The sequence below is a fragment of the Rhinolophus ferrumequinum genome, unplaced genomic scaffold (assembly GCF_004115265.2).
Source record: "Rhinolophus ferrumequinum isolate MPI-CBG mRhiFer1 unplaced genomic scaffold, mRhiFer1_v1.p scaffold_84_arrow_ctg1, whole genome shotgun sequence".
Taxonomy (NCBI): domain Eukaryota; kingdom Metazoa; phylum Chordata; class Mammalia; order Chiroptera; family Rhinolophidae; genus Rhinolophus; species Rhinolophus ferrumequinum.
Window position 1 is genome coordinate 728,826 of NW_022680440.1, and position 14,958 is coordinate 743,783.

Consider the following 14,958-nt stretch of genomic DNA (forward strand, 5'->3'; position numbering starts at 1 on the left):
AGACATCTCACTGACGTTGGCTGAAAATTCAGTTTTATCTTTCAAATGTCTTTTAACACATGAGTAATCAGACAGCAACTATTCGCCTGACAACAGCCACCACCCCCCGCCTGCCCCATCCAGCCAAGGAGGGCCAGGTCCGTCGACCCGCACACCCCTTCCTTTGGGGTCTGCCAGACAAAGAGGGACAAACATTCACAGGCTCTTTCTGTCTCCAAAGACAAGCACGGCTGTGTCAGACAGAGGCCCCCAAGCCCAAGAACTGTCATTACAGAGTCTTTTTTGTGAAGACTTCAGAGTAATTTCTGGTGCTAGCCACTCCCTGCATTTGGGCAGCAGCTGAGGTCTCTACTGAGAGAAATCAACATGGTTTCCATTTCCTTGGGCCTCAAAGGTGGCAGGAATTTAGATTAAGGGTTGCCAGGCAAAGCTATACAAAGGCCCCAATCCATGGCTCCCAATCCCTGCCTGGCACCCCGATCTTCAAGTGCCCTTGATGCATCTGGGCCCTCCCCCTCCCTTTCCAGGCCCCTGACCCGCAGGGAACCTCACCTGGTCCCAGCATGGGCCCCTTTCCACTGAAGACTGAACCTCAGGCAAGGTGTGGTGGGCAGATCCCGGGTGCCCGGGCAGCCAGCTCAGGTCCATGCCCTTGAGCACAGGGCCTGCACCTCACCAGGGTCTGTGCCCAGCGATGCACATCCCCGCGCTCTGCCTGCCCTGTCTGTCTTACCTCCCCAGTGGTTACGCGCGGCAACAAGCCCAAGGGCATGCCCTGCAGTCATCTGCTAAGCTACGATAGTTCCCAGCTACACCCACCACACACGACAGCAGCTCAGGATGAGTCTGCTGACACGTGAGTGAGTGAGCGGTTGTGGGAGAGGAAGGGAGGAATGGTGTGCGTCACCTCCCATGACAGCAGGGCCAGGCCAAGACTGGCAGTTGGTCTCCTGGCTGGGGACCTCTGGCTCTGTCTACCTGACCACGGGCCATAGATGTGGCCTGTGGCTGCAGCCTTCATCTCCGTGACTAAGGCTCTGCCGCTTCCAGTGACAGATCCCTGAAGCCCAGTGTGTTTCCCCACCCCACTCTCACCCAGACACCCTGTGCCCCAGATGCCCTGCCACTCTGCCAGCCACCCACTGTGGTTAGCCTGTCCACACCACAACGACCACCTGCTCGTGTCTGTCACGGACACAGTATTTACTCCCTGTAACCCTACTGCCACCTTTGGTGACTCCTCTTAGCATCAGGACAACATTTAACCTTTTGTTTCAAAGCTGTAGAAGTGAGCACAACTCCCCAAAATTCTGTTGCAACGATCAATGCCGTCAAAGTCTCTGTCAGCAATCACCCCAACAACAGAAACGCCCTGCTCAGGCAGCCAATTAGACACCCTCATTCGAACGAGTGTGGGCCAGTACTCCAGACGCCGCTCCCAGGGCATGGCGGAGCGGGCCCAGGCCCCACACCTGACACCACTGGCTCCCAGGGAGGACAGGATCCAGGCGCCCAGCTCCCTAGAAGGATCCCCAGGAGGGAAACATCTTTTGACAGACCCGATCCCAGCACCAGACCTGAAAGCAACTTGGAGAATCTTTTTCCAGGCAGAATGAAGACGGGATCTAAGAACTGCAGTGTCAAGCTGCAACAGCAAAACAGAACAAAACACAAAGCAGAAGTTTTGGAATCACACATGCTTGGGTTCAAACCCTGGCTCTGCCACTTCCTAGCAGCTTGTCACGGGCAAGCAAGTGACTGACGTCACGTCTCTGAGCCCGTTCCTCGCCTGTAAGGAGCAAAAGCCGCCTGGCCACGACTGTGTGGAAAACAAGTTTAGAGGGGTACACGTGGTAACTTCCCAGTGACAGCTACGTACAGAGCTCACCTGTCAACTAAAATCTTTCAAAGTCTTTTGAAATTAGGAACAGTGATTTGGCTCTGAGTCACTAGATAAGAAAAGGAGAAACAAGCTTTGCTGGAGCAGTCTTAGGAGCAGCCACCGCCAACATCCAAACACCCCGAGCCTCAAGCACCCCCAGGAGGGTTTTGGGGGGACCAGCGGTCAGTGGCAGCAGTGGCCCTCTTCAGGGGCCTGCCAGCCAGAGGAGCCCACACAGGCGTGGGCCAGGCCTCCCAGACTGAGCTGTCCCCACAGGCACAGACAGCGCCCCATTATGAGGCAGGCTGCAGCTGTGCCCCGCTCACGATAAAGGCCACGGTTTATTCCACATGCCCGAACGGAGTCTAATTATACGGGGCAGGACACAAGGCCCCACAGCAAGTGTCCTGAAAGAGTCCCCTCTCATTCGACCAAACAGGATTCCTCAGCCTCCCATCCTCCCCATTCACAAGACCCCTCCACTGAAGCCCCTGCAGGCCTGGGAGCCTGGGCCCGTTGCCATGGCAGCCAGCCCCTTTGCCCCCCGACTGGTAGGAACTTATCCCCTTCTGAAACGTCCTGTTGTGTCTGTTAGTCCCAGCCAGTCCCTCCACCCAGCCCGCACCCACTCCACAGCCCTGAAGACAGTCACACACACGGCCTCTGTGATGCTGCGTGGCCAGGCCGGGGGTGGGGGGACTCCGGGGTGGGACACACTGGAATATTCATAGCCCAGTGGCAGCAGAGGCAGCTGTAGGAGTGGCCCACAGCACAAGGGACCCCTTGGGAATGAAGCAGCCTTTGAGGGCTTCAGGGGCTGCAGCCTCCCCTCCTTTCTTTAAATAGCCAGCCTTCCACCACAGCTGCACGGAGCCCACGGCCAGCGTCACCACCCACTGGACGCAGCCCACTGCCATCCCTCAGTCTTCCTGCCCCTTCCGCCTGGACCCAGCTGTGAAAGGTAAGGGCCAGGGCTGGGTGGGGCAGGCAGGGTGCTCAGGGGCCACGCAAAGCAAACTTCAAGCAGGGCAGGGATGGGGTGTCCTGCCCCTGAGGTGCCTCTCTGTGATAATGGTGGGACCTACTTATGGAAGATGCCTGAGTCTGAATCACGGCAGCCCCACAGGGCAGTGTCCCTGTCCCCCTGATGGGGCTTACAGACGCTGCGTGCCTTGCCTCAGATCCACAGCTGCAATGAATCAGCTCTCAGGCTCCTCACCGCTGTCTGCCATGGCACAAGCAGGAGCCAGACGAAGGAGCGGGCCAGAGGTGCGGGGCTGCCTGCCCACCACAGCACGGCCACCTCGGCCTCCGATGGGCTCACGCCTCGCCCATCGCACACCTCACCCACAGCCGTGCCCCCCGACCCCCAGACCACATGGCATGCACCCTCAGCCTCCCTTCTCTTAGCACAGCAGGCCAGGCTCACGCTTCTATGGAATGCATGGAGAGTGAGATGGGCCCGGTTCAGACCACAATGCAAAAATCAATACAGAACTCCTAAACTGGGGCGGAGCAGAAAAACCCCAACAAACCAGAAACAAGCCAAAAAGCATTTCAAAACTAAGTCTCAATCTAGAGAGCACACGTGCATGCAGCCTTCTGCAGGGGTGAGAGGCTGGGGGCACTGGGCAAGAGGCAGAAAGCAGGTGCTGGTGGACCCATCGAGGGCCAGGACGGACTGAGCAGCCTGTGTGGTCACACAGGGTCCCACGCTCGGATTAATGCTCTGCTGTCACCATCTTCAAAGCCCTACTTTTTGAACAAAGGATGTGCATTTTCATTTTGCGCTGGGCCCCCCAAACTTTGTGACTAGTCCTGGAGCCAGGCCCCAAGGAGGAGGCGCTGAACCTGGGGGACATCTCGAGTGTGAGTTCTGAGACCCCGACACACTCCCAGGTCTGGCAGCCGGGGCCTGTTAGTCTCTGGAAGGAAGGCGGTGTCTTGGGTGGTGCTGGCTGTTCCTGCTGAGTCTCCCTGTCTGACTTCCAACTCCAAGGTCATTGCCCCTGGCCATGACCTTGGGCGATTGGTGGAGTCAGAGCTTCGATTGCCTAACCTGTAAAATGGGTGTTGATGCCTGTCTCTTAGCACTGGCAGGAGCAGGCACAGGCACGCCCACCGGTGCCAGGCAGAGCAGCTGTCAGTCTGTTTGAGCAGCCTGCATGTGGGGGCCAGGCCTGGGGAGCAGCCTGATGTGGAAGGCACCCAGCTCCGCCCCTCTGCACTCCTCCTTTACCCCTGGGTTCCAAAAGGACCCCTCACTCACTCGGCCCGGCCCATCCCCTCCCGGCCTCCAAGCCTTCCCCTCAGCGCGCGCGCGCGCACACACACACACACACACACACACACACACACACGCGAAAGCAGCAGGAAAGTCATCTCTGAATTTGAATGGTAGGCATTCCAAAACGCTCTGGAGCCAAGGAAGATCATTTGGGCAGGGGAACTAATTAAAACGTGGTACTATTAGCCACGTATACCCCCCTTTACTTGAGGCCATGGACTGGCCCACCGCTCTCTGCTGCTCGCTCACATTGCCCCCGGCTCCCTCCGCTCAGCCAGCAGGACAGGGGGCTAAGGAACCCCTGGTGGTTGCGGAGGCCTGAGGAGGAGGTCAAGCGGCTCCCGGCAGCGGGCACACCAACATCTGGACCACCTTCCCTGCTCGTCTCACTGCAGGACGGTATGCCAGGCCCCCTCTACATGCCTGCTTCTTCAGCCATGCCCAGGAGTGGCACCCAGTCCCCTTCCCCGCGAGGGGCTGTTGTGCTAACAGAGCCCATCACCATGCCCCCTGGGGCACATGCACTCTTCAAGTCAGCCCCCGCCAGAGGTATCACCATAACCATTAGAAGGAGAGGAAACGGAGGCCAGGACACGTCTGCAGCAGACTTGCTCCAGGTCCGTGGCTGCTCAGCGTAGAGGCACGCTTGGCCAGGAGAAGGACCCTGCCACCCTGCCACTCTGCCAAGCTGTAGCCTGGGCTCCTCCCACTGCCGGAATGGCTTCTGTCCTGTGAACAGCCCCCCTCCTGCCCCCAGCAGCCCAGACACATGGGCCGGGAGACCAAGTTTCCAGGGGAGCCCCAGAAGCTGCGCGGCACGTGAGGGTCCACTGGGCTCAGGTCCCTTAACAACCTCAGGATATGAGGAGCAGGGCTCGCGCCCGCCATGACCCCAGCTCAGGGTGCAGGGGTGCTGCTGTCCTGCCGTCCCTTGGCCACACCTCCCGCTCCCAGGCCTGGCAAGGGGGTCAGGGTGTTTGGGACCTACCCTCTGCTTTTTGGGTCTCTTGAGTTTACCAAAATCAAAACAGGATTATGTTATCCTGTCTGTCAGGGTAGGCTGAAGGTGAAGGTGGGGGCGACACCCACACAGAACTGAGGTCCCTTTACTACATGTAAACGGCTGTTACCGAGGCTGGCAGACCTCTGAGCTGGCCCCTCAGGTGTGGGTAAAGCAGGCCAGTGAGGCCAGGCAAACAGGTGTCCTCCTGGGCCTGGCCTCTCTGGGGTTGCTGATCTAGAAAACCTTTGGGTGAAATGTCTCTGTCTCTCCTGGGAAAGAACCTGCTCCTGGTTGTTAAACGACTCCTAGTGCTAAAATGCCCCTGTGGGCCTGAGGCCTGAGTGCAGGGCTTTCTCCATCTCAGGACGGCCAGAACAGAGTGGGGGGCTGAGTCCAGAAGGCTCCAGAGACTCCAGGTGCCAGCAGACAGGGCAGGCCCCTGACCTGGGACACAGCCTCTGGTTGTATTTCTGGTGGGGCCTCCTCTGTGGCAGGAGCTGGGGGAGCTGTGGTCAGAAAGTGCCAACACACTCAGCACTGCTACTGTGGGAAGTGCCTCAAGCCCCCGCAGGCAGGCAGGTCAGGGAGGGTCCCGGGACTCGGGGTGAGCAGGGTTCACCCAGCGAGGAGAAGGCTGGAGAGGAGCTGCTGGGCACCAGGCTCTTGGGTATAGGTAGCCCACCTGCCCATGTGCCACCCCTGTCACTCAGACAGCAATCTGGGGACCAGCACAGAAAACATGGGACCCCTCCCTCCAGTCTCCCACTCCCAGAGCCTCAGACAGACAGGGTTCACTGCCCACTCTGTGCCCTGGGGCTGAGACAGTGGACTCTGGGACAACTGGCCAGGCTCAGGCCTTCGCACACTCAGCAAGGCACAGCGGCACAGGGAAGGGGGCTCAGCAACAGCCTGGCAAACTCCAGGCCCTGGTTCACCTGGTGCTTTTCAATGAAGTCAAGAAAGCCTGTGACCGGACAGACACAGGAGGTCCCCCCAGGCAGTGCTGGGCGTGGAACAGCATGGCTCCTGGGGTTAGGAGCTGGCAGGTTCTGGAGGCATTGAGGGTGAGGGCTGTCTTCTGGGCTCCCACGGAGGGCAGTGCCCTACCGGGACCCGGCCACTTGTTCCTTCCAGGCTCCTCCAGGGCTCCTCCGGCTGGAGCATGAGCGGCCTCGAAGCGGCCTCCGCAGGCCTGATGGCCAACTCCTCCCTGGCTGCGGCACACCAGTGTGGCCAGGAAACGTGGCTGGAGAATGTCCTGTTCGCCTCCTTCTACCTCTTGGATTTCCTCCTGGCTTTTGTCGGCAATGCCCTGGCCCTGTGGCTTTTCATCCGGGACCACAGGTCAGGCACCCCCGCCAATGTGTTCCTGATGCACCTGGCTGTGGCGGACCTGTCCTGTGTGCTGGTGCTGCCCACCCGCCTGGTCTACCACTTCTCAGGGAGCCACTGGCCCTTTGGGGAAATCCCGTGCCGCCTCACCGGCTTCCTGTTTTACCTCAACATGTATGCCAGCATCTACTTCCTCACTTGCATCAGTGCCGACCGCTTCCTGGCCATCGTGCACCCCGTCAAGTCCCTCAAGCTGCGCAGGCCCCTCTACGCCCACCTGGCCTGCGCCTTCCTGTGGGCGGTGGTGGCGGTAGCCATGGCCCCACTGCTGGTGAGCCCGCAGACCGTGCAGACCAACCACACGGTGGTGTGCCTGCAGCTGTACCGGGAGAGGGCCTCCCACCACGCGCTCGTGTCCCTGGCTGTGGCCTTCACCTTCCCTTTTGTCACCACGGTCACCTGCTACCTGCTGATCATCCGCAGCCTGCGGCAAGGCCCCCGCGTGGAGAAGCGCCTGCGGAACAAGGCGCTGCGCATGGTGGCCATGGTGCTGGCCATCTTCCTGGTGTGCTTCGTGCCCTACCACGTGCACCGCGCCGTGTACGTGCTGCGCCGCCGCGGCCCCGGCGCCTCGTGCGCCGCCCAGCGCGCCCTGGCCCTGGGCAACCGCATCACCTCCTGCCTCACCAGCCTCAACGGGGCCCTCGACCCCGTCATGTACTTCTTTGTGGCCGAGAAGTTCCGCCACACCCTGTGCAACCTGCTCTGTGGCAAAAGGCTCTCGGCCCCGCCCCCCAGCTTGGAGGGGAAAACCAACGAGAGCTCGCTGAGCGCCAGGTCGGAGCTGTGAGTCCCACACGCCGCCCGGGCCTGCCCTGCGGGCGTCTCAGGCTTCTCCCACACCCTCAAAGGAGAAGCCCCCCTTCTCCCAGCTACACCCCGAGAAAAGAAACGGAAATTACAGCAGGTCATTGCCATTCCCTCCAAGGTTGTCTAATGCACAAATCCCTGAAAACGGAGAACTGCTGACAGGGACCAGTCAGCTGCCCCCTCTGCAGACTGTGCTGGCCCTGCTCACCTGTGGTAAGGGAGAGGGGCAAGGAGGCCAGAGGAGTCACTCCAGAACAGTGAGCGTCCTTCTTTCCCAAGCACTGCCTGCCCCGTCCCAGCCTCCCTGCCACTACAGAAATACACAGCCGCAAAGCTCAGCAGAAAGAGCCCAGACGGCAGCTGCAAGTGGCCTGTGACAAGAGGGCACACGGGAATCCTGTAAGTGGTAGAAGGCTGTCTAAATATTTCCTGTGCGGTGTCAGGTGCTTTGAGTTCCCTTTGTGGTACCTTTGCCAGATGACCCCTGACTTTAGGAGACACAAACTATAAATTATAGCTGAACCCTGTAAGCACATTTCAGGCTCATCGCCAGGTGACACCCAACAAACATGGCCTGTGGGGCACGTCACTTATTGATTCTTCCTGCCATAAACCCACACACAATGACCCGCACGTGGCCGGACAATCCCGAGTCCTGCCCGAGCACACAGCATGGATGGACAATGGGCTCTGTCACCACCTGAGGACGTCTTGGGTGGGGACCTGTCTCCCACTGACCCCGACCCTGCAGGGCTGTCCTTAGCCCCTCTCCCTCCCTTACTGGCCAAGCTCTGAGCTGTGTCGCTTCAGAGTGTGGCATGTATCACCCTCACAGGTCCTCTTTTGTATTTGATTATACTGGTCATAAACATAACTTTTTAAGATTCTAAAGATTATTGTGTTTGGTTAACACAACACCCTTCCCAGAACCTCTCCCTTTGATACAAGAATGGCAAAGTGGAGGTGAAGGGAGCAGAGACGGGGCAGTGACTGTGGCTCTGACACCCCACTGTAGGCCCCGCCCCACACACTCCAAGGTTCTGCACCGTGGCCTTCAGAGTCCAGCCTGGGCTGACAGGGGCCGAGTGAGGGCCATGCCCCCATCCTTACAGATGTGTCACATCTTCCTTTCCTGAGCACTGCCAGCCTCTTCCTCATGTCCCCAGGAAAGCAGTGGGGCTGGGGGTACAGTGTGAGCTGCCGCTCAGGAGGGGAGCAGGACTCGCTCAGGCGTACACCTGGCCCACCAGCACAGGGCCCGCTGCAACTCACAGCCTCTCACTTACAACTCGGCTTCCCGCTGAGTGCCCTGCAGACATCGAAATGGACATGAGGCCATGTGGGGCAGGCAAATGGATGAGATCGCAGGAGCAGCATCAGGGAGAAGTGAAGGGTGCTACAGCAGGGAACGGAGAGGGCCATGAGTGCCCAGACACGAGAGGGTGTTGATAACGAGATAGGCGGTGCTCTTCCCTCAGACTGGTGGTCAACAGTGGAGAAACTCGGAGTCAGCTGAAACCTGCTGCACTGGGACACCTGGTGGATACCAAGGTGAGGTGGCACAGGGGCAGCTGAGTGTCCCAAGGGAGAGGTCTGGGGTGGAGGTGTGCATCTGAATTGTGCAGCACATACATGCCTGTTAGGGCTCTGTGATATTGGGCAGATGACAGGGCCAAATGTAGAGCCCAAAGGAGCCCAACATGGAGAGATGGGGAAAGGAGGAGATGGGCAGGAGGGAACCACGAGAACACAGGGGCCTGGGCACCCAGAGAGAGGGCATTTCAGCAAGGAGGGCTGCTGCAGTAAAGGCCTCTGAGAGAACAGCAGTGACCACGGATCTGGCAATGTGGAGGCCACAGAGACCCCAACCAGACTGGGCAGTGGGGAGCAGATGGGAGGAGCCAGCAGGTATGCTGGGAAGGGCTACAGAGAATGCAGAACCACGTGGGAAGAAGACTCAGAGGGCATTATGGCCCACGGGAGCTACCCAGTCTGGTCCTTTAGAAAGGGAGAAAGAGGGCTATGGAAGCCGCAAGCCCTCGTAAGAGGGTGCAGGGTGAGCAGGGCTCTCAGAGGTGCAGGGGCACAGCCAGGCTGGCGGCAGCACAGACACTGGGCAGCAAGAGTGCCCCCACAGCCTGTCCCCTCAGGGAGGTGGGAGGGGAGTTCACCACCATGGGGTGGGGAGGTGAAGACGGTACAGTGGGAGGAGGGGTGAGGAAAAAAGAGCAAGTCTCTTTGGAAAGTAGGACTTAGGCTACTAAGGAGCACTAACCCTGAGCACTGATGAGATTGATGGCCCTGAATTTAAGTGAATCTGGGTCCCCTCATTGCTTTCTCTCCATCAGCATCCAGCCATGGGTACAGGAAAAGACCTGGACGGCTAGTGTCAGCAGTGGGCGGGGCAGGCAGTAGTGACCTGACTCCAAGCTCTTCACCCATCCCCTGCATTGAGTGGCTCCCACTCCAGCCACCTTCCTCCTTGCTGTCCCCAGTCAGTCTGCTCCTGTGGACACTCCCGAGCCTGGGAGGGTCCTGACTCGTCACCCCTCACTCTCTTCAACCTCAGACCTCATCTGTACACCAGAGCCCTCCTATTCGCCTAGCAGGACATGGTAGGGCCAGCAGCCACGTTGGCACAGGCCACCGTGCCTGGAATGGACCTGGCACTCAGCACAGCGCCTTTGATGAGGCCTCCGCCCTGCCCATCTCACCTGGGCAGGCCCAGCTCACCTGCCTGCGTTCCTCACGAAGCCCAGGTCAGCCAGCTCCACGTCACACAGCTCACAGCGGAAGCAACCCGGGTGCCAGTTGTTGTTCATGGCCTTGATGACACGGCCGACGATGAACTCACCTAGAAGAGAGACGTCCCTGCTCACGTGCAGAGTGCGTGCCCCTCCCCCTCCTCAGACCTGCCCCCAAACCCCGCCCACATGGTCCAAGGGCTTCACACCCAGAGCTTGAGAAGGTAATGCCTGCAGGAGCCCGGAGGCTGATGCTCAGAGAGACGGTCAGGGAAGAGCTCCCGTGATGCTGCCTGCTCACTTCCCAGGGCCAAGAAAAGGCATGTGCTGTCTGTCGCCAGCCCTTACCACAAGATCCACAGCATGGAGCAAACAGCATTTGGAAGTCGTGTTCGCAGTACTTCCGGCCTTCAAACTGCAAATGGAGCCAACAGAGAAAGTACGAGCCAACCAGCCATCATTCCCCAAGCTGCACTGGCCAGTCTCTGTTGGATCAGACCTGCCCCGCACCTGGACAAGCACCCCACTTTGTACAACTGCTCCTCCCCAGGGAGCGGAGAAAGCACCCAACCCTCCCTGAGGGCTCCCTGGAGGAAGTGATAAATAGTTGAAGGACAGCAGGGCAGGGGCACTGAGAAAAGGGCATTGCAGACAGAGGGAGCAGCAGGTGCAAGGCTTAGAGACGGAGGGAATGGCCTATTTGACATGGGGGAGTGCAATGCGAGGGGCCTCTGTGAAGCAGGGACCTCAGCAAAGCCAGCCCTCAAGGCCCTCGCTGTTTGCGAGGATGTTGGCCTGCGGGTCCTGAGAGCCAGCAGTGGGCTGGGGTGGGAGCAAAGGCTGGAGGGCTGGGGTCAAGTTTGAACTTCATGCGTCACTTTGCCCATTCCCTGTGTGTCTTATCTGTGAGAAGTCCATTTCCCCGGAGGCCACAAAAGACCCAGGGAAGGGACATGGTTGGAGGCGGGAGACACAGAAAGGGCAGGGGTCCCAAGGGAGAGGCCTGAATCCTGCAGCCAGCAGGAGCCACTGTGGACACCAGCCAGCCAGCCACTGTCCCCATCTGTCTGGGCAATGAGGGCCCTTGCGCTAGCCCCAACAGTGGCCAAAGCCTGCCTCTGCTTTCTTCTCCCTTGACAATTTAACTTGGTTTTCTCCTGTTCTCTAAAATGAGTGTCTTATTAGGCTGCTACTGGATATAGCCCTACCCAGTGACATGTAGAGGCAGCTGGGGTATAAATTCATTCAACAGCGAACATTTCCTGAGCACCTGCTGTGTGCCAGGCTTTGTTCTAGGCACATGGCCACCATTCTCAGAGCTCTACCCACCCCTCCCACTACCCACACAGTTGGCCAGCATTTCCCAGAAGGCACTGAGGAACAGCAGCACCTGCTCTGCCAAACAGATCACACACCCACGACCATCCATCAGACAATCACATCAGCTCGACCTTTGAAATCTACCCAGCCTCTGCCACTGGCCACCCCACCCACTGCAACCGGCAGGGGTGTGCTGGGAAATGTTTAACAACCAGCTCTGGGGGGTGGAGGGGGGTGCTGGTTTGTGGTGTCTGCCAATTTCTGTGGTGCGTATATTCCCTGACCTCGGCACAGAGTTGAGAAGAGATGTGCAGTAGTAGTACACTGGGGTGTATACTACTGGGCGTCCTCTACACACGTGGACGGAAGTAACTTCAAATATATGTATGGTAAATATATGATGGTAAATATATGATTCAAATCATATTCAAATATATGATGGTAAAATGTAACAAAATAATTAGGAAGGGGTGGGATTTGAGTTTTGTTACCTTTTTTTTAAAATAAAATTTTATCTCATTGTACGTTTATATAATTTAATTTTTAATAACAACTGTCTCTAACAACCAGCTTGCAAGATTGTAGAAAATTTAACAGTCTGCTCTTATGAGCAATGTGGCCCAGTCTAGGCCCCTACACTTTCATCTGGATTATTGCGATAATCCAGCTTCCACCCCCACACCCCTTCCCCTCCCCGCTCAGCACGGCAGCCAGAGCGGTCCTTCCCAGGGTGGAACAGACTGTGTGGCTCCTCTGACCCACACCCTGAAATAGCTCCTGCCTCTCCCACAGTGAAATCCTGAGGCCCACAGGGCCAGACAAAATCTGCCTAAGGGGAAACCTGCCCTCATCCCTGCTGTTCCCTCTCCTTTTCTCTGCTTCCCTCCCACCAACCTCCTCCTGCTCTTCAAATACCATGCACGCTCTGACCTCAGGCCCTTTGCACCTGCGGTACCCTCCTGCTGCGTGCTCTTCCTGCAGCTGCGTACATGGCTCCCTCACCTGCTTCAGGACTGCTCAAACATTACCTTCCCTGACCACTCACCCTCCCGACCCCAAGGTCCCTTATGGCCAGAGCACTTAGCACCATCTGATAGACATCATAGATCTGTGTTTACTGCCTGACCTTAAGGGAGGGTAAGTGCACGGGGCAGTGTTTGCACTCAGGGCCTCCCAGAGTCTGCCCAGAGGAGGCTGGATGAAAGGCAACTCTCCTTCAGTACGCACAGCCACCAGAGGAGCAGTGTTCACATGTCACAGCTGAGGGACAGGCCCACCAGGTGTGGCACGCACAGCTCTGGTTGGCAGGAGCACAGCTCAGTTCAAGGCCTGACATGACATGGCTGCCCCATCAGTCATTGGTCAGGACCCTGGCCGGGCCCAGCCCACAGGCTCCTGCAGGGCAAACACAGAGCTAGGTCGGGGCTGGAGTTCCAAGAAGGCAGCTGGCTGAGGTCCCGGGAGTGTCCTCACCTCATAGAAGAGCCCCTCGGGGAAGGGCCGGAAGCACTGGGCACACACGAAGCAGTGCTCGTGATACAGCTCTCCGCTGCTGTGGACAATCCGCTCAGTGGGGCTGAAGCACGCCTGGCAGCGTTGGCACACTGCGTTGGCCAAGGCACTGGACATGTTGCTGGGGGAGAAGGAACAGAGGTTAGGACTGGGAGGGGCGAGGCTGAGCAGGCCCTGAGGCATGCGCTGGACACGCCCCCTCCTTCAAGAGGTTAAATGCTTTCTGGGGTGCGGGATAATGCTTTCTTCCCCCATGACAGCCCTGACACTGTAGGGACTCGGAGACATGTGGTCCGGGCCAAACTTCTGGCACAGGCTTGGGTCATGCTGCAAGGCTGCCACATATCCCGTAGCTCTGTGGGCCGTAGGCATGCTCAGTTGCCAGCACGTGCCATGGCTTGGAGCATCCATGCCTGATGGCAATCCTGCAAGGCCAACGCAGCATCTCCATTTCACAGATGGACAAGCTGAGGCCTGGAGAAAGTGAGTGATTTCCCCAAGGGCCACAGTGGGTGGAGGTAAAACTCCCCTCCTCTGAAATCCCGGACGGAATTCCCACCACACCCTGCAGCCTTCTGCACTCAGACATGGGCTGTGCCACACACAGCCGTGCACACACCGAGCAGAGCAGTCAGGGCTCCTGGCGGCTGCCCTTACTCAGTTCTTGCACTGGGCTATCCCTCGCTGTCTGCACCCAGATCCCAGTGTGGAAGGACTGTAACCACAGCTGGCTAGGTGAGGGACACAGGCAAGCCCCAGAAAGGACGTGCTGTGGTTGCCAAGGTACGTGAGTTGGTCCCCCTGCTGCTCCGTTCTCATTGTGCTGGACCATCTGTGGGCGGTCAGCAGACACAGCTCTCTCCTGTGCCCCTGCCACCTTCTCAGGGCACCAGAGAGTGTCTCGAGTATAGACATCACCCAGGCACACGTGAGCAGCTTTGTATTCACACTCTCATTTAATCCCCAAGGCAACCCTGCCTTCCGGATGAGACCTAAAGCTCAGAGAGGTTAAGTAACTTGCCCAAGCTCATACAACACATGACAGAGTCCAGATTTGAACCCAGACTAGTCAGACTTCAGTGCTCTTTCCCCTGCACCATGAGTTAGCTTCAAATCTACTACCCTCCAAAGACATGTAAGCAGCCTACCCGGAAAAGGTGAGTGTGAGCCTGGGATGGGGGCAGGGTGGAGAGCAGACCTCCTTGTCCACGGTGGGTAACTGCTGTCACTGGGGAACGTGCTGGGCTTCCTTCCAGGAGGAACAGAATCTAAACGGAACTACAAGCGGAACGCCCACGCTGAGCCAGGCCTGTGCTGACTGCAGCCCCGGGCCCTGAGGCCTGGCCAGGAGCTGCGCCAGACACACAGCCTCTGCAGCCTTCCAACCCCCCGTGCGGCAAACAGGTGTTGTCCAAGTGACAACTCTGATGGACCGGTGCTGGCTGCCTGGAAAACTTGGCAAAGAAGGCTGGGCAGGCTCCATGAGGAGACACGCACCGGTGGCAGTGTCATGTGGGCATGACACAGGCTCACTGCCTTTGAGAGTATCTTTCCAGCCTGTCCTGCCTCCCGGGACGTTCACCCCCACCCGTCCTGCACTGCACAGCACTAGGAGGAGAAGTGCTGAGTAAGTGAAGCTCATCAGAGGGCAGCCACAGAGAAGGGGGTCCCCGGGCAGGAGGCACCCCGTTCCGGAGGTGAGAGAGGGCTTTGCTCCCAGGGCTCTAGGCATGGGACGTGAGAGTGGGTCTAATGGAGGGTGGCTGCATGCCCACAAGGACACAGCACGGAGGCCAGGCTGAGGCTCCGCTTGGGGGCCCCATGGCAGGGGCAGGGCAGGGCAGGGCAGGAAGGCCCTCAGCAGCCTGGCCATGCAGGCTGGGTTTCTGCAGGGCTCAGCCCGCCCTCAGGAACGCTGTGGGCACCAAAGCCCTTCCTCCTCCAATGTCCATGTTTAGGCTTCAGGGACAAGGAAGCAGGATAGTGGCACAAGGAGTCAGGGCAAAGC

At 58.5% G+C, this 14,958-nt stretch overlaps 2 protein-coding genes across 6 annotated transcripts in view; one reads left to right on the forward strand and one right to left on the reverse strand.

The window, feature by feature from the left end:
* Nucleotides 1-14,958, reverse strand: part of LIMS2 (LIM zinc finger domain containing 2) — a 44,409-nt gene that overhangs the window by 4,550 nt on the left and 24,901 nt on the right. For 3 of the 5 annotated variants that reach the window (XM_033102346.1, XM_033102347.1, XM_033102345.1), the window contains exons 2-4: nucleotides 12,912-13,071; nucleotides 10,467-10,533; nucleotides 10,108-10,228 (exon numbers count right to left, since the gene is read on the reverse strand). In XM_033102346.1, the coding sequence (XP_032958237.1) occupies nucleotides 10,108-10,228; nucleotides 10,467-10,533; nucleotides 12,912-13,071 (348 nt within the window). Of the gene's footprint in view, nucleotides 1-6,107; nucleotides 6,334-8,660; nucleotides 8,862-10,107; nucleotides 10,229-10,466; nucleotides 10,534-12,911; nucleotides 13,072-14,958 lie in introns of those variants that run through there. The other 2 variants (XM_033102348.1, XM_033102349.1) reach the window with 2 other exon arrangements.
* Nucleotides 2,226-8,654, forward strand: GPR17 (G protein-coupled receptor 17). Its single transcript, XM_033102350.1, has 3 exons — nucleotides 2,226-2,433; nucleotides 2,729-2,843; nucleotides 6,307-8,654. The coding sequence occupies exon 3, from the start codon at nucleotides 6,335-6,337 to the stop codon at nucleotides 7,352-7,354; it is 1,020 nt and encodes a 339-aa protein (XP_032958241.1). The 5' UTR covers nucleotides 2,226-2,433; nucleotides 2,729-2,843; nucleotides 6,307-6,334; the 3' UTR covers nucleotides 7,355-8,654.